The sequence below is a fragment of the Cryptomeria japonica genome, chromosome 8, assembly GCF_030272615.1.
Source record: "Cryptomeria japonica chromosome 8, Sugi_1.0, whole genome shotgun sequence".
Classification (NCBI taxonomy): Eukaryota; Viridiplantae; Streptophyta; class Pinopsida; order Cupressales; family Cupressaceae; genus Cryptomeria; species Cryptomeria japonica.
The window spans coordinates 150,285,694-150,312,188 of NC_081412.1; the positions used below are offsets into that span (position 1 = coordinate 150,285,694).

Consider the following 26,495-nt stretch of genomic DNA (forward strand, 5'->3'; position numbering starts at 1 on the left):
TTTTGTACTGAAGTGAGTACGCTTGCTAATATTTACTCGAAAGAATTGGAAATATTACCCAAACTAGAACTTTACTTGGAAGGTCTCCACCAGGATTGAATGCCATGATTCATAACCACGGTCAAGTTTATAGGCCCGATCTTCCGAGGGGAAGATGGCCCTGAAATGCCCTTTTGGTTTCCAATTGCTTTTCAATTCTCTTATACCCATAACCTAATTGTTTTGATTCAATGGAAAGCGCCCATGAGCCGGCATATAAGAGCTTTCTCCTTGAGTAATGATAGCCTGTCACCCAATGCATCTACTAAACATTTGACAGAGAGTTGGGTTTAAATCTTCAGGTAGCAACCAATTTCTTTTTCTTGTTAGGAAAATTTGGACAGATAGCTCTTCATTAAGCACGGCGGTGAATAAATTACAACAGGTCGTCTTTGCAGATCTGATTTTTCTTACTCTAAACTGTGGGTCTGAACTTACATCCTAATTGGGGAGGGGATTGGCTTTGTGAGGATGCCATGAACTGCCCTAAGGAAACTGTTTCTTAATCCAGTCAGTCTGGCTGCTTGGCGTATGACTTCGATGATCGGGGTAACAGGTGTGGCCTGGTGTGAGGATGAAGAGAGCACGGGCAGTGAGGTTTTAGGTTGAAGATCTATCTTCAAACAATTCTTGAACCTCGTGTTTCGCATAGACCACCATTAATGATTTTTTTTTCTTTCCAGAGGTGTCTTCTAGTCTTCTCTTTCTATCCATGGGAAAATTATAAGGATTTTTCCTGGTTTTATAAAGCAAATTTTCAGCTTCAGGCTCAATTTAAGAGATTTTACATTAACTATATTTTTTTAAATGATTTTTTTGAAAATTAGAAGAAAAATTATGTAAATCTATTAAAAAACATTATACTCTAATCCCATTTTGAAGGTTTGGGGAACTTTGGGAAAATCCCTCCTCTTTTCGCACCTGGCTGTCTGGGTTATTTTGTAGCTGGATGGTCTGGTTACCATCCTGGTTCTGTCTTTTCAGATGTTAGATTCTGATTGTGAAGGTTTTGGATCTTTTGAAAACTCACAAAGGTTTGGAGGTCCTTGTTAACACCCTTGTTCGTGTTTTTCTTGTTTTGTGTGCTGTATTCTGTTCTGCTGAACTGATTGCTTATCTTCTGCTGTAAAGGATTCAGGGTCCTTTCAAAACCTTACTAATATAATAAAAAACATTACTCTAAACCAGTTTTTTATATTAGAAATTAAGAAAATAATTTTATGTTGGAAATCAAATTTTAAAATGGATGTAAATATTTTTTCTTACATTATTTTTTTCAATTTAATCATATTAATATATAATTCTTATAATTTAAATGTTTTTATCAATACAAGGAATGAATTGAAAAGGAGTGAATGGAAAATAAAAATACTCTTTCATATGATAGAATGATGAATTGAAAAGGAATAAATGAAAAATAAAAATAATCCCTCATATGATAGAATGATTAAGACATCTCTGAACACTGTAAAGATCCAACAATATATATATATATTAACCAAATGGCTATACATACCCACTAAAATATCCCTTACTCCAATGCTGTACAATTTTTTCTCATAACACCCTCAATAGTTACTACCTATGTTGCCTCGATATAGAAGCTCAGCAACCCACAATACAAACAGCAGATTAATAGATTTTATGTAGCTGATTACTAACTTCTATTAAGAACTTTCCTCTGTGATTGTTTTCTCCTATTAAAATCTGAATCCTTAGTAATACATGAGAAGCTCTTCATTATGACAGTACAGACTGCACTTTCATTGTGAATATTTCTGTGATGTATTCTCTTGCGAATTCTTTCCTTAAACAACAGCCATCATTTTCTGTGAACTAGTAAGGAAACAGGCATGTTTTTACCATTCCAATTTGGGGAAGTCGACTTCTTGCGATTCGAATTCGATATGCAGTCTCCTAAATCTGCAGAGTTCGAACTTTGTAACAATGGAACAACCTGAAATTAAGGCACCATTTTCAGTACAAGATGGCCAAAATTTGGGTGCAGATTACAAAATAAGAGATGCTCCTCCTGTTCAATTTTTCATCGTCGAATAAAGAGGAGATTAGCAAACACCTGATCTCTGTCTGAGCAGCTAATACTGCCGATTTTCGGTTTCTGCCTCCTAGTTATCATATCAGTATGATTTCTTTCCATGTTGACTCCTTTATCTGTGCATTAAATTTTAACAGCATCCATAAATAGATGTGAGAAACATTTCGTGTTATATACTATTATTCACAGTAAAAGTATTTTCCTAAAAGGATTCTTATAAAGCAGTTTTTAAAGCACACAGATGGTTGAAGAAGACTTCTTGGAATCGATTCTCTTAAAGATATTCTGTAAATAGGTATGTTGTTGGATTAAAAGTTCGCCCAAAATGAAAATTTGCAAGCTATGGAGAGAATACCCTGAATTGTAGAAGCAGTCAAAGAATCAGAGCAGTTATATACGCATTTTAATCAAATCTGAGCAGCTGAATGACTTTTTGATTGAATTCTTAATCATGAAGCCCATTGGAGGGTTTATTCAATCCGTTTTTTAAATTATTAGGATGGACAAGAGTTAGCTACCAGCCCTGAACCGGATCCTGCAGACAGCTTGACCTCCTTTAAAGGCAGTAGAGTGGCCATAATCTAATTTTGATTTATCCCGCACTTTGACTGACAAGGGGTAGCAGAGTAGTCACCTATCTGGAGGATGATATCTTAACTATAAGAACAGCTGTTTATCTTAGTTTTTAAGTTTAATCCTGTGCAATTATTTCGCGTTGTATCTCTCATTTTCATTGTCTAGGCTCTAGTCTATCTTTGTGCATAGCCAAAATATCAATTTCCTATCATGGAACCACAAAATTATCTGTTCTTCAACAGCTTTTTTTCCCTCACAATCATGGTTTTCGAGTCAGTATCCTTTATGCTGTATTCATAACCCCACTTAGATCCTTTGAGGTTCAACTAAGGTCAGTTGCTCTTATGAGACCAGTCATAAGTATGGAGACAATATTATATCATGGTTGTGTTGAGAATCTGAAGTCTAATAGTCATTTGACCATTCCTTTCCTACGTCTTTTTATTTCTTTGCTCTCTCTTCATATTCGAAGAGTTGAACATTTGTATAAAAGCCATGAGTGCAGATTATGTGTTACATGTTGTGAGAAAACAGTGAATAGAAGATATTGCCCTGCTTTCTGGTGGATGTAGTCTTTATAATGAACCACATAAGTTCCTATGTTATGCGTTCCCTTCTAATTGTCTCTATTTTAGTTTTGTTGTTTATTGTTGTTTAATCTACTCCTTAAACTCAACAGGTTGAGAGTCAAACGACTTTATATTAGTGATTATTGCTAGTAATGACAACGCAAAACACTACACACTAGATTCTGCAAAGTATGCAACACTATGATCATCAATACTCCTCTTACAAAACCAACTTTCCATTCCAATAAATGCACATACACACATAGCTCTATTATCAACACTGGAATCAGTGTTGTGAACAGATCTTTACCTGTTTGAACCAAAAAGCATATGTAGAGAGGACAATTGGTCTTTTGTGTTGGATGTCATAGAATAGGAAGATGACAGTTATGCACCAAAACAATGGTATAAGATTTGGAGGTCAAATTAGAACAAGTAATGCCATTTACTATGTAATTTACAACAGATGTAAGAGTATTAACTATTAAATCAATTGAGGTATCTATTAAACCATTCTAATAAGGAAGAAGTTGCTGGATATGTATTGTATATTTTATATGTTTTTAATAAATTAGGTTTCTCATCATAATCAGTGGAGTCTGGTGTTTTACCCACAATGTGAAAATGTTTTAGATTCTTATAAATATTTTTGATTCATAATTTAATATTTATTACATTGTATACTACTCAACATTTTGCATATTAATATTTATATTGCTATTAAATGCAAATACAAAACATATTATTATATTATAAATACTATTTTAATTGAATTTTTTCCAATTATATGTATTTGAGTGTGACATTACTTTGTTTTTCACTATATTTTATTAATATCCATATCATTTTTCTTCAAGAGCAATGATCATCACAAACATTCTAAGTTTTAGATATTCTCAAGATGGATACCATTGAACTTTCCTACACGAGGACTTATTCCTCTAGTGCCTTAGAATTTCCCCAACCATGGTGCTTAAAAATAATGAAACAATAACATATTTAGATATTCTCAAGGTGGATACCATTTAACTTTCCTACACGAAGACTTATTCCTCTAGTGCCTTAGAATTTCCCCAACCATGGTGCTTAAAAACAATGAAACAATAACATAAAGGCAATAGGAATTTCATGTCAAACCAAGTGTTTGGCTTCTTCCTTGGATTTCCAATAACAAATATCTTCTAGGCACACCAAAAGCAATATATTAGCCGTGCGTGAAGACTACCAAATAAAGTATATTGACAACTAATATGATAGCACAAAAATTGTATGTGCAAGGCCATAATATGAAGTCAGCACCATGTGTGTTGAATCATACTATGTAGTGTTATGAATGCTCATTTTTGCTGGCCACGACTATACAAATGACAATCATGATTACACTGCTAGGTGTTATACTATGAATATATGAGAAAGTGAGTAATAAAAAATAAAAGTATAAATCAAATAGATGGAAATGGACAAAAGGAGGTAATGGATATTTTTCCTATTGAAATTACTAATAATGGTTTTCACAAATCTTATTATATTGTAGCATCAATCTTGCACATGAATATTGATGAGCTTCTTATAGACCTAAATTGTGCATTTAATGTACTTACAAAAGAGCATCTTTATAGTATCCCCCATCATTAGGATTCCCATGTTGCATCTAGTGTTTCATGAAAGTGTTATAATGACAATTGATTAAAACATTAGGTTGTATAATTCTCCCCATTCAAAATTGTCCTAGAGAACTTGATATATTGTACCACATCGAGATTCAACATTCTCTTGGGTCATCCTTGGGCTTGACACTACATACACCATTCCTTTGATCATTCATTAGTGTTTGAAGTTTGTTCATGATAATGAAGTGATCTTCATTCCGTGTCATGAGTACCAATCCTTTTTTGAGTTGCAAATTTTTTTAGTTGATTAATTTGTACATAAGCCAATAGGCCCACCATATGACTGACACAATACAATATTTGATTTATACAAGTGTTTTGAAGAACAAAAGGCCTAAATTCATGCAAGCAATCCCAAATTGTCTATTCACCCTTTTGTACCAAAGGTTACAACATTGAGAAAGAATGAGGACTTTAACATATTTCTTCCTTCTCCTATTTCTTCCACTCTTACCACTTATCCACGTCAACTTCCTCCATTACCTCAACCCCACTCCCAAACAAACTTAAACTCTTCTTCCCTTTCAACCTCAACCCAAGCCTGAACCTTCCCTTACCCAACCTAAACCAAATCCACCTATTGTTTCACAACACAAATCGACTCCTATTTCTCCTTCCACCCTTTCAACTATTTTTCCTACCCCCAAGATTCCTCCCACCCTCTCAACTATTTTTCCTACCCCCAAGATTCCTCCCACCCTCAACTCTCATGTCTATCACCACCACCCTCCAAAACCTAAAAATAAGCCTCAATTTTTCCCTAGACCTAGTTTCCAACAATTCAAATCAAAGTTGATTACCTCTTCAAATCTTGCAATACCCTATCCCAACCCACCTATTGCCCCTACAACATCCCCTTCTATTTCAATTGATTTTGTAGAGCCCTTGTAGCCTTCTACAAATCCTCCTATATCTATAACAACTATTATTATTTCTAAGGATCCTCCTTCCCCTTTTTACTTTTGTACTTTCTAGGGATTCTTCTACACCTAGAATTGTTTCTTTTCATTTTGAGAATGTCCCATCCCTCCTACTAACTCTATGGTGATTACTATTGTGGTAATCCCTACCATATTGCATGTTGTTTCATCTCCCGTGGATAACACATTTGGCTTTATGATAATTATTCCACCCTTGTCCACTATATTCACAGTCAACATTGTTTGTCCATGTACTCTCATTTCACTAGCAACTTTGACAACTCATTTTACCAATAACCTAGAACATGACTTTGAGGATAATGACCTACCTAATGTTGAGTACACATATGTTATGGCTTTAGTAATGCAACTATTTTTTCCTAGATGTATTTATGTTTTACCCTATGTTTATGCTTCATGATTATTGTCCCAAACTATAGTAGATGATGTATGTGACCTTTTGGATTTATGCTAACACATGGTGGTTGACAACATTTGATGTTTTATGTTGTACTTCTTTTCTCTATATGTTCTCTAAAATTCCCCTTCCTCCTTGTATGTAATGTGTTTTCCTTCCTACATATTTGGGGACAATTCAAGACATCAAGATAGTGACATCTTTTTCTTGTTTATCCACATATTTTAGGTCTTGTGTATGTTCTATTTCTCCTATATGTTGTCTTACTTTTGTGTACTCTTCTATTTGTTTTCTACACTCTTATGTGTCTTTCCTCTTTGGTGTCTACCTAGGGATGATGTAAAGCATTAGCGATTAACACCCCTTTTCATGTTGACCCCACCATAGTCTCCCCTTTCACATTAACCATTGTTGTTTCTTGTTCCTTACTCCTTACATGTGCATGTTGAATAAGAAAGGATGGTAATTATCCTAGTCTAGTGATCATCATTTTACTATCCCAATAGGATTGACTCCAATATCATAGATCCATATGTGCCCTCTTGTCTATGTGTGTTCTATGATTCTCTTCTTGCTTATTGATATTATTTTTCCAATGTTCTTTGTCTCCCCCATTATCATATTTTCTACTCGTACTACTTTTATTACTATGTTACTCAATGATTGTTATGCATCTATTGCTATCTCCAACATGCTCAATGATTAGTTCACCTACAACCTATTTTTTGTCATCTTGCATGTGCACGTCTTTCCATAATTCTCATATTCATGTTTTATGATTGATTTATATAATCACTTGCAACTATTAGATTATTATATGCAAGTTACTCCTTTCTATCTTTTCACTTTACTATTTTACATGCTATAACCCTTTGCACTTACATACATTTATCTATTCATTACTCATAGCATTACTCTTTCTCATGTTGTCATGACTGCCCTTAGGGGCATTTGTTTCCATGCATGTGATCAAGGGCATCATCTCAGCTAGCATGCCTTCCTTTTCTTGGGTCATTTGTGCTTTCTTATTCATACTACTCTATCGATTGTGCATGGTCATAGATAATTATCTTGAGCTTCATGCATTTCCCGTCACTTGGAAGAAACTTGTACGACTCTTGGGAGCATCTCCTTGTATAAGCCCCCATTCTATCCACTCTCATATTACATCTTGGCGAATCTTTCCTTTTGCCCCTACTCTATTTAAATTAATTAGCTTTCCTACTCTTTCTAATCAATTTAAGAGGGGCATATTCCACATATTCTATATGCAATGATTGTTCTATTTATTTCATTTGAACTAGCCTAGGTCCTTTCATTGTTTGGGTGGCAATCTCATATAACAAAGTGACAACCACATTACGATCCGAATACCATTTTACTATGTTTTGGATGTGGCTTGATCCTTTGGGTGGCATTCTCATATAGTTGAGTGGCAACCACATTGTCAGTTTTACTTTATTTAACCTTGTTGACCAAGATTACACCCTTATTCAATGGAAATGACATCACCAATATCTATCCTTATATTTCATGACCAAACATTGCCAAGGTAGTTCTTTGTGTTCCACTTAGTAGCTCATCTGAAGCCTCTTGTTTACACTTATGTGATCCTTCATGAATCTTCTTTTCCTCTCTCCTTTTGTTCTAGTATATTATTCATGTGGAACCAATTATGAGATGTGTGTCTAATTTTCATTTTCTTTACTTTTAGTACAATCTTCTTTATTATATGGTAACTACCTTTTTAGTCATTTGGATGCATTGTATGATTGGAGCATTATAATGGAAATAAAGGATGGATGAAGAGAAGACAAAAAAACAAGAAGCTCTTAAATATCCTTTATACTATATCCTTCACAAAAAATTCAATAATTTATGCAATGTATTCTACTTTATTGTATTTTAGCATACTTCTTCACTAAGTATCATCAGCCCACTAAATTGTGAGCAAAATTCAAGGTCAAAAAACTTTTACCTTACATTTCTATACCTCATTTTGGTGTCAATGCCCCTAATCATTTTTAGGCATCACTTTATATGTTTTCTAGCCATTTTCGTACTCAAAAAAATATGAAAATTGGAGAGCCACACATAAGAACTCCTCTCCAATCATCTTTGGATGTTGAACCCCAGATTCACTTAGGGCGCTAGCATTAGGTAATGCTCATGTTTGAACACCAATGTTTTTGATATTGGTAAAAATGGATTTTGAAAGGGGCCATACCCTTGTACAATAGATCAAACATTAGGAAAAGGGAACAAGTAATATGAGATGTGGGACCAAACAAACCTAGCTAAACAAAGCATAGAGAGATACAACTACAACCTAACTACCATCCATCCCTACTACAACAAAGAACACTATGGTCCAACCTAGACGATAGATCTATTGTACCCTTGTTTAATAGATCAAGCATTAGGCAAAGGGAACAAGTAACATGAGATGTGGGACCATACAAACCTAGCTAAACAAAACATAGAGAGATACAACTAGAACCTAACTACCATCCATACCTACTACAACAAAGAACACTATGATCCAACCTAGACACTTTCAAATCCAATGCAATTCGATTTCACACCCTTCACTCTAGTGTGAGGTTAGGAAATAGATTTGGGAAGACCTTTTTCCGCCTTTGTACAACAATCTATGTAATGCAACAAATGTGATGGATATCACCTTAGGTCCCACAAGGACCGTCAAGGTGGTGCACCCCAAAGGTGGAACATATAACCCATCATGTGTCTAGATAGTAGCATGATACTCATCATATCTCACCTAATGAAGGTCATAAATAAACAGAGCCTCTTCCATAATAACATCGACTCTGCACGAAGGGTCAACCATAACAGCGGTTACAATGTTATAGTTTTTCTTCACTGGGATGTAGAGAGAAGTGGGTTCCCCACAATACGAAGCATCCAGAGGTGTGAAATATATATCAGAACATTTCGTCCTCTGGCTTGGGGGTGAGATTGAAGTGATAGTGAACAAATTCACATAAGGGCCATAATTCAATGCAAGATCAAATGATGCAGAGATAAAATTAGATGAATGCAACAAAAATGGATCGGCATAGATTTGAAGCTCACTATTTGCCTTATCAACAAATTTATTAGATTTTTGTTTTCTTTCACCAACCCAGATGGCACCACTGCCTATATGGTCCTTGGCGATATATCATATATGCATACAACAGTCAATGTCATGGCCAAGCACACGGTGAAACTGGCAGAATTTTGAACCATCATACCAATGAGGGTATGTTCTATTGTCAAGAAGTGTTTTGATCATAGGGAGAGTCACTAGATTATCTTTCAATATTTTCTGCAATATGCTCAAATGGGAATCAGATAACTTGGTGAATACCTGATTCCATTGAGGCTCTTGTGTATTTTTCTCAATTGCATGAGGAACAATGATTACATTTGCCATAGCTTTATTCTTTCTAGACCCACCCAAGGAAGACGCACCTTCGAAGGCATCAGCACAAGAGTATGGAATATAATCTTCGAACTGAGTCAACGTATGTTGATAATCAATTAGTGTAGAATAGAGATTAGTAAAGTTCAAATATCTATTTAGACCCCTCAATGTCGGCGGCAAATTTCTAATAAACATTCTTTGGAGATCACCATCTGGCAAGGCAAAGGGTACTTTTCTCGATATAGATTGATACTACGAGATGAAGTTAGTGATTTTATCATTTGGCCTTTGTTTACAATGAACAAGGTCAACAATAGTGACCTTGCTAGCAATGTTTGCTTCGAACCATTTGAGAAGTGCATTCGTTAATTGATCAAATGTCTGAATAGAATAATCCTTTGAACCATTTGAGAAATGCATTCATTAATTGATCAAATGTCTGAATAGAATAATCTGGTCAAGAACTGTACCATTCTAACATGGTCCCCTTAAGAGACTAGGAGAATAGTTTCACTAAAACATAGTCCAAATTATGATAGTCACAAGGTAAGAAAAGAATCGATATGCAAGTGTGAATCTCCATCTCCATTATACCAATCAAACTTCAATGTATCAGTCGCCTAGGGAAGGTTGGTGTTTAAGATGTGCAATGCAAGCAGACTACAATGATAGTATGGTGGGAGTGAATATTGATTAGTGGCAATCGCAAGGTTGGTGAGTTGTTGCAATTGTCCCATGTTCTACAAAATTATATTTAGGACAAGATTATTTGGTAGAGGAGGTAGAGACGGATAATGTATAGCAATAGAGATGACCAGAACCACCACCAACACCAACACCAACACCGGTGCCAGCATCAAGGCTAGTACCAACATCCACACCAACACTAGCAGAAGCAACATGAGCAATGGAAGTGACAACATAAGAGCTAGCAACTATGCTAGTGTACCCCAAGGGAGGCTAAGAAACATTGATACACGGAATAGTACCACCAATCAAAGGGTCAACAGAAGGTCCCGTATCAACCATGTGAACTGACACTCTAGGAATAGTGATACCAATCAGTGGCATCAAACTTATTGTCCTAGGGGTTAGCATCAACAAGAGGAACATGAGATCTCACAATCATAGATAATGCCCTTAGCACATCCAGGCCCTTGCAATCTAAAATAAGCATTTCCCTCAAATTGCTAACAATAAAGGGAGCTTGAGGAAGGACAATCCGATTCAAAAATCCTGCAAAATCCCTCAGGTTCTCCTCGAGGGATTGAATCTAATCAATCAGAATCACCAAAGCAAAATCATGGTCCATAACAAGAGGAGACCTTGGAGGAGTATCCATTGAGGTATTGTTTCAAGAGTTTGGATTTGAGCCAAATGTAGTAGAGCTTCTCAGAATAATACTTGAAGGAAGAGTCTGGGAAGTGAAAGGATCATCAGAATCTACAGTCCCAGAGAACATCAGATTAGGCCTTGTAGGACTAGCAATCCATAGCGATGCTAGGTCTAGAAGTCCTTCTCACTACAACCCTAGAAACAATTTGAGTTGTAAAGCTCATAGACAAGCTCCATAACACTCTGACAACCTCAAGAGTGCACAGCAGAGAAACCCAACACAAGCATTGATTGTTTAAGTTTTGAAAAAGTTTTACAAGATTTTGAAGATGAAAAACACACAGGAGGTGAGTTCACGTTAGATTCACCAAAATGTAGAATAGGAAAAGTGAACTGCTTTGAAAGGTGGTCAAACCCCTCAAGGACTCACTAACCCCCTCTCCACTCAGAGTATACCTCTGAAGTTCTCTGACCTCTAAGTCTATTCACTACGATGAAAAGAACACTCAAAATTATTTAATACCGACACATCAATGTATTTTAACTGTAGAACCCAAAGTATCAATCACAGAGACTATATGATGAGCTCCATACACTCTCTATCCAAGATGTACATGCAGGTCGAGGACAATAGCACATCGCATAAACATCCCATACGGTCGAACTATAGAAACCCATACAAAAAATACAAGGTGACTAGATACCCAAGGATTATACACTGGATGCTAGGAAAACACGGAAAGAGATGATGAACAAAATTAAATACACAAACAAAAAGGTAAGAGAAAAAGAAGGCTCCCAAAGGTCCATCAAATGAAGCCTCTAGCCTATGTAACACTTCCCTTCGACAAACCTGCATACAGAAGAACGGAGACGAAATTGTTGGGGCTATGATTTAGAGGTTTGCCACAGTCAGACCCCCATTTCGATGTTTCCACCTCCACAGACAACCAAGGTTGATAGATTGATAAATGATAATAACAAATGCTACAAAATGATATGCTAAACTAAGATAAACAAATAAGAGATATGACAAGTAAGAGAGAAGAAACTCCCCTTAAACATAAAGAAAGCGAAAGCTTGCTGGGATGAAGATGAGCACAAGTCCCTCGAATATGTGAAGCTACAACGATGGTGAGTATGCAATGAGGGAATGCAACAATGGTGGACAAGATGTAGGAAAAACCAGTCACATGAATGTTCAAGAGCTTTTAGAGATCCTAAAGCAAGAATAGAGACAAGAAGACCCAAAAATGAAACAAAAAGGCAAGATAAAGGGGACTGGGAGATGTCCTAACATCGATGGATGCAGAAGGAGTTAAACTGCCAAAATTAGCAAGTGTAATGTCTCAATGGCCACATTCAGTCTGAATATTCATAGGATGAACATGCAACGCGCAAACATCTCTGCTACACGCACGTGTCCTTGAATAAAGTAGTCCAAATGATCAAGAAATCTGGCAAAAAGGATGACAAGGCGGGATACACGGATAGATGAGGTGGAAGCTTCGATGTCATCTTTGTTTTAGCTTAAAGCAAAGGCACCATGTGACGTGGAATTGCACGAGGTGCAATTTACGCCATTACATAGACCAAACTTACTAACAAACCTTGCATCCCAAATTGAAATCATGGAATTAGAAAGTCCAAAGTGCATCCATACATTAGAAAAGAACTTTTTAGTTACATCTTTTCCTAAAATAGTCTTTTTACAATCAATTAGTATAAACATGTATTGGACAAGTTGTCAACTACCACAAACAAGTGGTAGTGTCCATGTTTGCTCTTAGGCAAGCCTCTTATAAAGTTCATATACACAAGTTAGAATGGCCTTGTGGGGATTGGGAAGGCAAATACATTCCCTTTTTTCTTGTCTTAGATTTGCTAGAACAAAAAATGTTGCAACTTCTAACAAATCTTACTTCTTGCTACATTTAATGCCAAAATGCATACCTCTACAAATAAGCCATTGTTTTACATACACCAAAGCGACCTACCACTTTGGAGATATGTGCCACCCTCATTAATAGTAGCCTTTGTGCTCTTTGCGCACACAATTTCTTACCTTGTAAAGTAAAAAATCTTTGAGAAAGAGTCTTCTTCACTTTTTACAATTATCTATGATAGAAGTTCTTCATATTTCTTCCCAAAGTCCTCAATGTGCATATTCTTCAATATAAGCCTCTTTTGTGAAAGGATCCAAGTGAGTTACCATAGCCATAGCTGAAATGGGCAGCCTAAACAACATACCTGACACTACATTGTTAGTTCCCTTTTTATATTTAATCACCATATGTAACTATTGTAGAAATTCCATTTATTTATAATGCATGCCTTGTTGTAATTTGTTGTCCCCCTATAAATACTAGAAAGGTTGGTGATCCATGTGCACAATAGTTTCTTTGCCAAACAAATAATATTTTCACTTTTAATTGTTGCCACTATAGCGCAGATAATTCATTATAATATATTGAATGTCCTCTAACTGTTGCAGTAAGAATCTTTGGATGGTAACAAATAGGCTCAATGCCTTCAAACAAGACTTCTAGCTCAAATGACTTTTGTTTATCAAGAAGAGCATGACTTATCTTATACTTTAGTATTTTAAATGCATTATCATGTTCATTTCCCCAATGAAATTCTCTTCCCTCAAATCTAATTTGATGCAATCTAGTGCAACTATGGGGAAAAAGAAGAATAAACTTTCTCATAAATTGTGGGGCTCCTATTAAACCCATAATTCCCATAGCACTCTTTGGTGTACGTCAAATTACAATTGCTTCTATTTTAGTTGGGTCTAATTCTCCTTCCACATGCCCTAAATAAACCAATGTTTCCACATTTCTTTAGATAGCATAGTAATTGTTTCTCTTTAACCTTAGCATAACTTAATTAATATGGACAAATTGTTTCCCAAATTGCACAAAAAAGTAGGATGTCATCTAGATAGACTATAACAAACTATTTATGTAATAGCTTAATACATCATTCACCCATCTCATAAACCAAAAAGTAGTACTAACTATTCATAAAAACCTTGCTTTGTTTTGAAAGCAATCTTCCTTGTGTCTTCTTCTTTATTCGCACATGATGATAGCTGGACTTGAGATCCAACTTGGCAAAATAATTAGCATGTCATGGTTGGTCTAACCGATCAACAATCCTTGGAATAAGATGCTTCTACTAAGGTGATTTTGCAGAGAACTCTATAATCAATACACATTCTTCAAGAACCATCTTACTATCACCTATAGTTGACCCACTAGGTGAAGTGCTAGGGCAACTAAACCCTTGCTCCAATAGCTCTTGAGGTAGCCTCTTGTTCTTATTGCTCTCTAGTAGTGATTGTTGGTACAACTTGATATTAAGAAAAGGGGATTCTTGTGGCAATTGAATATAATGCTCCACCTCCCTTCTTGGTGATAATACATTTGGCCTTTGTGAAAATGGAAGTGCTTCATCTAAGCCTTTCAATTTAGACTTCATGATTTCTTGAATTAACTTAATGGTGCAATTAAAACTTACTATAGCTACTTTAGTTGTGCTTTGGTGCCCTTTGATTATGTACTTAATTCAAAGCTTGATTCATTTATACTTACTTGCCCTTGCCATAGAGATAAAACATCTAAAATAAAGATAAGGACTACAAAGAACAATATCAAAAATGTCAAGAGGAACTACATTTGTTCCAATCTTGTCTATGTATTGTGTACTTGGCCTATATTTATTAACCTTGAACCAATTTGTTACTTGTATCTCTATAGAACAAACCATTTAAACAAACTTTCTAAAATAAGATTCCATTGTGAACTAGTATCAATACATTTACTCTAGTCTTCTTACTTTGTAACTTCAAAGCAAAAGTGTGTTCATATTCTCAAGTTAATCTCTTTCCTTAGTGGCTATGCCATTCAAGTTTGTCTCCTCTATCCAAATTATTCTCTATTTCAATGCCATCATCTTGGATGCTTAATATAGATATCTTAATTTCATACTTCTCTTTTCCCTTATTTCAAGAATGTAGTTCAAGATGAAGCTTCTAACATTTGGAATTTATAGGTCCATCTATCTTAAAATGGCTATAATTATTGTGTTTTGATCCTCTTTTTGCACAAAACTATTAATTTTCTTTTTGATTACCATTATTTTTACGTTTGTGTTCTATAATCCTCTTCTCCTCCTCTTTTATGCAATAAACTTGAGCACATGCCTCCTCCAAGTCCTTTAGATTGGTAGTGATAATTGCTCTTCAAATGGAGCCCATCGACATACTTTGTCGTTATGTCCTCATCCTCTAATCCATCCCATTTTTCATAGCTTGCCAATGGAATTTCTTAGTGTAATCCTACAAAGTTTGACCACTTTGTTGTTCATGGTATACCCATTTAATCTTTTGATCCATCTTATGTCCTATAGAGTAGAAATTTATTTCTTTGAATAACCTTAAATTCTTCTTATTTGTTAAGATAGGCTTATTCCTCTTTTCACAATTAGCAACATAGTTTTCCCACCATACAAGAGCATAAACCTCCATTTCAAGGCAAGCAAAGTAAACTCTTTGCACCCCGCTTACTTTATAGTTTATAAACACTAAAATATACTTCGATAAAGATACAATGGTCGCAGGTTTGAGTCCTGCTGGTTGTCCCTCAAGTTGTTTAATCCATATATCCAATGAGTCCCTCAAGTTGTTTAATCCATATATCCAATGATTCCACTTTTATTTGTCCATCAAATGATTTCATTTCCTCTCTTTTTTCTCCTTTAAAAAGACACTTGTATTTCCGTTGTCCTCATTTGGTTCTTTCAATAAATCTTCATCTTCAATTACAATTTTTTTTGGCAAGTGCTTTAACTAAATCACATATAGTTATTTCCTTTTACCATTTTAATTAGTCAAATTCTCTTGTTGCTGCTTAAAACATTATTGATTTTCCATATGGCCTTAAATGCAGTCACTCTTTGCATTCAACTCCTTCATGGCTGCCTTTTGAGCTCTTGTTGAAACTGACATACTCTTCACAAGCCCTCAAGAATAAAATCACTCTAATCCCAAAATCGATCCCAAACTCTTTATTAGAATTCAAAAAACAACAAATTGTTTTAAATACTTGCTAATGTATATATTCCAAGATCTTGTTAGAAAGAAAAACAGTAGCTCAACCCGTGAATGCCAATTGCAGGTATAAGTTACTTTGGACATCTCAGCTCAATGAAGAATCACAGGAAGATTACAGAAAAATAAATTCATATCATTCATGTTATTATGCAAAAAAACAACTCTGAATTATTTTATGTTTGTATTCATATTACTGTCTATGAACTCTGGGTGTTGTTTTTAAACTCCCGATTTCATGACACTTATATTTTTGCACGTGGGCAATTTATACCATTTTATTTATGTTCAAGTATAATCGCCATACCTTGTGACTATAGGCTTAAATTTCCTTGTGTAACAAGCTTGTAGTCGGCTACAACTTTGTATGACATAATAGAAACTGGACAGAAAATATTGATCAAATGCCAGTGGCATTAATGTTGTCATTTTATGCAAGGTCGCCAAGAATTTTGATGATGTAAATGTTCGGGTTACTTGATTGCTGACAGTGTATATAAAGGATAACAATCTGAAGCTTTCGTACTATTGTATTGCTGACATTTTTATCAGCTGACATTGCATTCCGCTTCAATCTCGAGGTAGTAACTTTAATTTTGCCAAGTGCTATGTCAATAATAGAAACTCAACTTTTGAAGTTTCCCGAGATGCTTTCATGAAGATGATTAAAATTTTCATTTTTCAATCTAATAGCATTTTATAACAAATTAGTATACATCGCACCATCAGTGACTGATTCTCTCGTGACATTGAACGGAGCCAAATGACAGATTTCCATCTCTAGTGCTGAAAAAAATACTTCAAATATATCATGGTTAACTGTGGCCATGTGTGCTCTAGCAGCTCTTCTGGGTAGTACTCATAATAGGGATTGTCAGCGAGCTGTTATTGAATGGCATAAGTTAACTGTGGCCATGTGTGCTCTAGCAGCTCTTCTGGGTAGTACTCATAATAGGGATTGTCAGCGAGCCGTTATTGAATGGCATAAGTAATGATCGACTAATTGCATGGTTAAAATCCGTGCTGACTAAATAATGTCAAATAATGTTTCATGCTACGTTATTTCCGTCTTCAAAATTAAAGAAAGAAACTAAAAAATGAAACAAGTCCTACCAGAAACTGGAGGAGGATGTACAACCAATTCTTGGGTGCAAATATGTCTTGTCTCTGTTCTACCACAAATACTGTAGGAATCAGCAGACTTGTATCCTATACTGTGATGCTGGACATTGAGTTGTTCATTTGCATCAGGGAATTCCCTGTGAGCTGTCTTTATATGAAAAGGATGCTTTGATTCAAGTGCATTTATCTGGGGAACAGCTACTGCAGCTATTTTGTGTTCATCACAGGATAAGTTAACAGTTCGCGATGGCACCTCATGTCCTTTGGAACAGGGTGCTGTCATGTAGTGTTGTATCCATGGGCTTGCCGCAACTGTCTGAGGAGTTGAAACGCCTAGATGACATGCTCTACTGTAATTTAGCTTTAGCCAGCATCCTTTTCGCAATACTTTAAACTGTAATGAATGATATCACTTGAGAATATTATATAATATAAAAACAAACAAATTGCACGAAATGCCAATGAGCAGGGCTCTCATGGTTGGCCAGATTAAAAAAATCTTCTCATTGACCCTACATAACAACAAATAATTTGGATCAGACGATTAGATAGAAAAAATGAGAAGACCTTATTGATAGGTTTCAGATAATTGGGCGTTGATTCAGCACAATTTGGATCAGACGATTCATTCTGCTTAGGAGTCTGCCCATGAGTATCCAAGAAACGGTATTTTTTTTCATACATCTGCTCAACAAATGATGCCTCTATTGAACTTAGATATGAGCTATGCTTGTCATCTGTCCATGCTGAGTCTAAAGAATCGTCCATCTCTGTAACCTGCACTACAAAAAGTTCAGTGCATACAGATATTTCGATAGCTTCAAAATAAATAAATAACTCAGTTTGCTTCCTTTATCTTCTTTCTAAGAGAATTTTGTTCCATGTTTTTGTGACTTACGTACTTACTGAAAATTAGAAACACATGAACAAACCTTTATTAAAAAACACAATAAACTAAAATGTTCTCAATTAAAAGCATGTACTATGTACCTCAAAAATGGATCCCTAATGTTTTTTTTGTGTCTACAATGCATTGAATTTCCGCGTAATCATCAACAAGATAGGAATGGGCTTGGCTGATAACCAAACCATGCTTTACTGACCTTTAGTCTTGATGTTTTAGAACCACTAAGGCTCTGTTTAAAATATTTTAGTGGGTGTTGCTGATGAGAATTTTAGAAGCTTTTTTAAGTAGGAAGTCTTACAGATTCTATAACAATTGACATACATAAAATTTTAATCTTCAAAATTTGAGGAACATGGTGGTCTCGTGATTATTTTTTAGCAACAAGGAATGCTAAATCTACAATGATATAGCTAAATCTAAAATCTTGGTGAAAATCTTGGTGAATGACATGTGACACTAAAAATTTAAGCAGATAAGGGAAACTTTTAGCCCCACCCAAAGACCTCCCTTAAATTTAATCTAAGGTTAAACAGTAGGAGCTCCTATTTTCTTGCACAGGATTCTAAATTATCCTGGAGCATTATTTTTTCCTCCTCATAGGACCTCCTACTCCACAAAACCAATTCTTGTAACAGCTCCATAAACCTCTCCAACTCAAACTAGCCTTTTATTTATGACCTACATCCTTTGACACATTTTCATCATAGGCTGAATACGTACTTAACACATGTTGGATTTGTTGCCTCATGCTTATTTATTTATGTTTTGACAGCTGACGCTGAATTCATATCAGGGAGTTTTTAAGCCAATTTTAGATTAGTGATGTCTTTCAAGAGCAAGGCAAAATCAAATCTTAATCAGGCAAAAGCTAGCCTTGCAAACACTTCTGAATTTCAGTTGGCACTTGTTTCTGCTAAAGGATGTTCAAAACTCCAAAGTTCTCTTGTTTTAGGTACTTCAGTTATATTTTTATTAGCTTATGCATGAGCATTGATTACATAATAATCAATTAATTCCTAGATTACCTTCAAGGGAAGAAGAAGAAAACTTTCAGAAATGTTACTGGTTTAGGATACTCCCCAAAACTCCCCAAAAAAATCGAAAACAGAGAAGGATTCTGTATATGCCTATGAAATAGGATATAAATTTTAGGTATTAGAAAAAAAGTAACAATAGAAAAGACAAATACAAAAAAAAACTTATAGACTATTTAGATGCATCATTCAGTATATAATACATGACGGATATTCAATAAATCGATGATAATATGATTATGCATCAAAAAATAACTATAGACAATAATTCAATATTGGTGATCACTAGCTTGACAAGCACTCATGAAAAATTGTCTTCACAAACCATAGAACTCAAGTAAATTTCAATTGTAAAGATATTCCAGAAACCGGTAGCAATGTGGAAAGATTAGATTGAATTATGGAAGAAATGCTAAGAACAAATGTTGCCAATCACTCTATAACAAGAAATTATCATCTGCTAAACCCTCATACGTCATTAGCATTCTTCATCTATTAGTGTGATTCCTTTTAGAGTTATGTATGAATTCCAAATTACGTCAGAGTTATGTCAGATCTGTAACACTGAATTTGAGAGGGGTCCTTCTTGAAAGAGTTCTTGCTGTGATGACCTTTTCTCTTCCTGAATTGCTTCTTCTTGCCCTTTCTATCTGAGTTTGTAGTTAGAACTTGAAGGTCTTCATCTATATTCTTTTGTTTGATTCTTTTCTTATTTTGCCTTGATTCCTCTTGGAGACAGTCAGCCTTTAGCCTATTGAATTTTGGAAAGTTATCCCTTGCACTAATGTCTTGGACGAACGTTTCCCCGATACTAGGCAACCCATCTAAAGCAATGAGGGTTAATTCTTTGCTTTGGTTTTCATATCCAAGAGTTGCTAGTTCATCTCTTAAGGTAGATATCCGCATGAAGTAGGCATTGACTAATTCTCCTTTTATCATGGTTATATGATTTATCTCTCTTTTTAGAGCCAAGGTTCTACTGGCATTGGATATCTCAAAAGCGTCTTCAAGTGATTTGAACATGTTGAAAGCTGTTTCGTGTTTCTTTATAATGGGCATAATATTGTTCCTTACCCCATCAACTATTATTTTGATAGCTTTATCATTTCCTTCTCTCCAAATTGCTTGATCAGGTTCAGTCTCAAGTTCTTTAGTTTCATTCTTTACAAATGATTCAACTTTGTTATCTTTTAGAATCATTTGAATTCTGAATTTCCATTCGGAGAAGTCGTCTCCTCCTGCAAGTCTGTCTTCAAATCTGATAGTGCTGGCCATTGATAGGATTGTGATGTTGAATATATACTTGATTTGAATTTTACGTAAAATTCAACAGCCTCAGGTTCGATTTAACTATAGCTCTATACCATGTTGAGACATGGACCAGCCAGGACTCAAACCTAGGACCTTCCATACGCTGCTGGAGTGCTCTACCACTGAGCTACTGGCCCCTTTTGGACCAGTCCATCGTCAGTCCGGGTGTGGCTTATTTCCAACACCAACAATTTCAACAAGCATCAATCTTCAAAACTTCAAGGTAAAACCAATATTATCTTTTTGAAAACTAGAAAAATGCAAGAAAATTTAAATGGATGAAGAAGAAACATTCAATGAGCACTAGTTTAATCAAAATTACACCACAAAAAGCATTGTGAGCCGAGATCTTATGAATTAAGGGCCTCGCTACTTAAGTGCCAGTCCCCTTCCTGATAAATGCATATAGTGGTAATATAAAAGATGCTGATAACTAACTAGAGAGCCTTAATCAATAAAAATATATTGATGCCACAAAGACTGTTAGATGCGTTTCTTTGCTTGAAGGCTTGATATTCTGCTCAAAGGATAATATCGGTGCCTAAAGGCTTTTGATTATGCCCAACAGCTTTTGTTGGTCAAAATTCAGCACAAACGCCAATGATAGTACAATAACTTCTTATAACCTTAACCGCAGATAAATAACATTTATAATAATCAGACAGCAACGAAAGAAGTCAAAATTCATTCAAAAACATGCCTTGTCAATGTTGCAACTGAAAACATCAACTTTAATAGTTCTTGTGCACAAAATACAGTCAACGGGTCACTGAAATTATAACCATGTCATGCTTTCGACTAGTTGGCATTAACAACTCTAGTCCCACGTTGCAGCTCTTATTCTATATTGTCCATTCTCTGAGTAAGAGAGACAAATTTCTTGTCAAAGGAAATGATCTAAATTGACTTCCACATAAATACAAATATATGCTTCCATTATTTATTAATGTTCACAGGTCAACTGATGCCAACAGGTTGACCTAACTAGCACTGAAAATACTAAAATTCCAAAAAGAAAAAGTGTCTCTATTTGTTCAAAAAATAACGATGGTGCCATGCATGTTTTATAATGATGTCATAATGCTGATAAAACAAGATATTGCTGATGTCAAAATGCATGTAGTAATGCTCAAAATTACTACAAAATCTATTTTGATGTAGAAAAAAGTTGGCCAAAATGAGATATTGCTCAATCGGCAACAGCTATTGTATTCAATCTCTCATGTCGAGGATTGATATTTATGACCATGAAATCTGACACAACAAAATGAATTATGGATGGCAATAAGCTACTAATCATCAGATTTACAAATTACTTATTTTTAATTTTCTTATAATTCCAGTATACTTCTGATTGCTCTACATGTCGCCGAGGATGGTGTCTTGAGCTCAAATACGAGAGACCAGCTTAAAATTTACTTCACCAATACTCCAGTTGATCATGTAAGTAGTAGCACTAAAACAAGCAGCTAAAAAATCAGTAGCCAAAATGTATCAACAGTTTGGATATTGAAACAAGACCTAGCAGATCCTGAATCTGATGAGAAAGCATAAAATTTATAAGTAATACCATCCCATTCTATTGCAGATAATTTTTAATAGTTTCCATGACTTTTAAACTTTTGATTCCTTGAAAATTGAATTAAAATATCTTTAAAAGCTTTTCTCGTTATCTCTTCACTTGTCAATTTTCCCCTACTACCTTCTTCCTCTTGCTCAGGAATTTGTCTGCTAACTGTGATTTCTAAGATCCCAAGGAAATACAAATATCCCTTTGTCATCCAGCTACGCATCTGTTTCTGCTCTGTGCAGGTCTGGCTTCAACAAGCCTTTTTGATTAAGCCAGATTTCAAATCAGAGACTAAAAACAAACAGAAATTTGCAGAAATGAGGGGGGTGTAAGAGTGAAGAAGTTTGTGAATGGAGAGACAGAGAGAAGATAGGGAGTGCGTGGAAGAGAGGAGAGGATGTATGGGCAACAGAATGCACAGAAAATTGCAGAATTGCTGATTTTGAAATATGAAGAATTGCTTATTAAGGAGCTTAGCACTGGAGGGAAGAGAGTAAAGTTGACAGACAATGAAAACATGAGCAGAGCTGAATAGGAAGAGACACAAAAAGAGCATTGCTTGCAGATCTAGGAGAAAAAGATTGTAATTTAGATTGTATAGTGTAACAGATAGATGAAAGATACTGGAGCAGAGTATGATCTCTGAAGATAACAAAGCAAGAAAATTCTCATTACTATGATGTAGATTTGAATTCATTGTAAATTGGAATAGTATGTTTTCAGTAATAAAAAAAAATAAGTATGAGTTGAGAGGCCATGAAGAAACACTGCAAGTATTTGTGTAATTTGTTGTTATTCCGAAATTAGATTTCAGTTGTTTGAGGATTTAATATAAGTTGTATTGAGTTAGCTGCTTGTCCAGGCTCGTCTGCGTCAGGAGTATAATGCCTTCACCAGCAAGTCAATTCCAGCCATACACATCAATCTAACTTTGCATTGCCACAATGGGACTAGAGAGGTTTGAGGGTTGGAATAAGTTCCCGAGAGATATGCTTGAAGGAAATGTCTATAAACAGCTTGGAAATGAAAATAGTATTTTAATGATGTAAGAAAGCTTCCAATTTGGATACCCTTTTCTGATTATATGATTTCATATCATCTTTGAGTTCCCTTTGGCATCCAAGTCTATACAATTGGAAGAATTTGTTATCTTTTTCCATGTACCAATTAGGACTTGAACCTGGTACCTGCCATGGGCTGTTGGGTTGCCCTACCATTGAACTTCTAACCCTCTTTATTCAAAATGTGGATTATTACCCCTCCTCAAGTCACATTTCTATGCTTGGATCTCATAAGCTTATAGCTCTAATAAAGTGTTCAAGCTTATTCGTCTGGATTAAACTGTGTAGATTTTTTATGCCCAACGTTTTGGATCAAACACTATAATCCATCATCATCAGGGAAAGAAAGCATGAGAACAGTATGATCCATCAAACTCATTAAAGTCTGTTCGTTCTATGGACTAGCTAGGACTTGAACCTGGGATCTCCCATATACTATTAAATTGCTCTACCACTGAGTTACTAGCTCTCTTTGGTTTCAAAAGTGGATTTTTTCCAACAAATTCAAATATCTTCAAGCCGTAGATTAATGCTTCCATTTCCCCCCTAATTATCAGAAAGTTTCCTCCATCTTTCTGAAAAAAATTGAGTTGAATAACAGAGAACTTTTAGGAATTAATTATCTAAATTTATTTTGCATCAAGTTTAAGTTCCCCGTTTGATGTCTTTTGGACACTGGCATTGTGATCCAGCGACAATTCCTTAAAAACAGTTGAAACGCTTAACCTTTGAATTGTTATTGGGTAGGAAGAATATTGCAAAGTTAACTGGAGCGATAAATTGGTGAACTAAAGTCCAAACGAGGAATAAATTTTAAAAAAGCTCCCTACGATTTCATAGTTACTTGATGATGGCCGTACTCCTGACCTCGCTCTATGGTCGACCAGTATGATTATACATCATTGCCCCTGTAGTGCTGGTAGTTCACTTGCAAGTTGCATGCTATCCCCCTTCCTTCCTCCATCGATTGTTTGACAAATGTCACGGAAGCAATGCGACTGAACCATAACATGACTCGAGGTTAATTTTCTTCACCAACATATCTGTAGTATCTACCAAATATACAGGCAGTCTGTAGGAGTTTCACTTTGCAAGTGGGGTACAATTGTTGCAGAAGTATCTAATAGGTTTCATATCTTCCGGGGGAGACTTGAACCTTTCCTATCCTGATATAAAATCATAACTTAAATTTGACTTTAGAAAACAACGCAAAAAATGTTTCACTTTGTAATGTAAATTTGGTTCTATAATTTTGATACAAAATAAGGGATTAAAAGTATTTAGAATACTTTTCTTAAATCATCATAATAGATCATGATTCCCAACAATGAACAGCTATAGCAGTACGCCAAATCATGTCTGGATGATCGTGAAAACCTAATGTCAAAGGCACTCATTGTTGAAAATTGGGAGGCCGCAAAATTTATCCAAAGTTTGCAGTTAAACAGAACAGAAATCAATGATTGGTCGATGAAGCAATATTCAGTCATCAATGATAAAATATGTGACCCAAAATGCTTGGTAGGAAGGAAATCGGACTTCAAATAATTCCTACAGCGAGAATAGCACAAAAGCCTCGAGCTATGAATGTGATGGGCATCAAAAGGCAATATCTATAGGCATACATGGAATGAAAAAGCAAACGATTTGGATCTTGGCTTCAAAGAGTAATCACCATGGAATCAGAAAAGATATAAGTACAACAGTCGTTACATCTCTGTGAAAATCACCAATTGGCCCATCCTACCTAAACATTCGTTACAGTTGTGTGTGCCATAAGTTAGATATTCTATAACCCACAGACATAATAAATTACATGGCCCTAGCTGGATAACAATTCACCCCAATTATATGCAAGCGGTAAAATTGTTCCTATTGTCTAATAAACATACCGTACTCAGTGTAAATGGATTGGCAATTTCAAGCTTACAACGGAGCTTGGTCATGAGATCAAAGCTCGGTAGCCTACAATTTGAACAATGGCGAGGTAAATGGAAGAAAAGTGTGGGTTTTTAAAAGAGATGTTTCAAAAACACCTCTACCTGATAGCTTTTTCCAAATTGTTTGCTCAGACAATAAAGGAGAAGGCTCAAGTTGCATTTAAAACCCACGTGTAAATCTCTGTAAATATGGGTACAGGATAACATAAATGCATTTTTTGTAGTCCTGTAATTTATTTAAATCAATCTACTAGATTGCGGTAAAATTTCCAGAAAAATGATTTGTGCCCAAAAAATCCCCTCAAGCTCAATATGATACAGTTTCATTGAATTCTAAAATATAAATAACCAGTAAAACAAACAGAGTTGGGTGGGTAAAAACGTATACCGAGTCACTAGTAGAGTCGTGGGCAGGGGAATCCTTTCCAGTGGGTGAATTAGTCCTCCACATCGATCCCACAGAAGACTCCCCCTCCCCTTCCTTCCCCGCTACGCACTCCCCGTCTTCCTCCTCCTCCGTCTCCTCCCCATCCTCTTCTTCCTCTATAACTTCATGGCCTGATATAGCTGAATTATTTCCATCATCTGAATCAGCACAGCATGCCTGGATTGCATTTTCATCATCAAATGGATTGCTCACATTATTATCACGTTTGGAATCCATCTCTTTGTTAATAGTGATGTTGAATGGCTTGCAAATGTAAAACTGTTCAGCTCAAATGGTAAGGAAAAACCAGGACCGATATGATCAAGAACCTGCTTGGATGCTGTTTTGTAGTGCAGGTTTCGGTACTACTACTTTCCACGGTGGCGGCTGTCCCGAAAATATCTTCAAAACTGGGCAGTGGAGCCTTCCTGAAGGGACTTTTGGATGGGAGATATTTTGTAGGACACATCACCGCCAGTCCGCCACTACCTAGAGATATTTTAGAAAAGTGGATATTTTTTAATTGTGTGGTAGCATATGTATTTATGTAAATAATTTTGTAGTTAAATTTGTTGAATATAATTGGTAAGGATGATATATCTAAATTTCTATGTTGTATGTCAATGTTTCTTATTAATTAAATGTTTTATATGTTTATATTTCTTATGTGTTAACATTCTATCCTATTTGTCTACATTTAGCAATATATTAGGTCACATATTGGCCTATTGTATAGTTTTATGAAGTTGTTTCATGTTTCATGTTTCTTAAGTTTTAGGTCATTTATAAATGCTTTGTGTATTTTAAGTGTTTCTCTTGGGTTATACGAGGTCATGTGTTATTTTTTATTGTTCATGTAGCCTTCATTAGTTGTCACAAATGTTACATGCTCACTTTGTGGTAGTCTTGAGTCAAAAGCATGGTTTGCCACGTTGACCATTTAGGAGGGAAACAATTGTTTTAATGAAAAGGACCTAATATTTTCTTTGACTGA

General features: G+C 35.4%; 1 protein-coding gene across 1 annotated transcript; it reads right to left on the reverse strand.

Moving 5' to 3' along the window:
• Window positions 1-1,511: 1,511 nt before the first annotated feature.
• LOC131031549 (uncharacterized) lies at window positions 1,512-25,915 on the reverse strand. Its single transcript, XM_057962685.2, has 5 exons — window positions 25,463-25,915; window positions 17,819-18,028; window positions 17,243-17,645; window positions 2,117-2,211; window positions 1,512-1,996 (listed from the first exon to the last, which is right to left on the reverse strand). Exons 1-5 carry the CDS (start codon window positions 25,736-25,738, stop codon window positions 1,862-1,864), a joined length of 1,119 nt encoding a protein of 372 aa, XP_057818668.1. The 5' UTR covers window positions 25,739-25,915; the 3' UTR covers window positions 1,512-1,861.
• Between the last annotated feature and the right edge of the window lie 580 nt (window positions 25,916-26,495).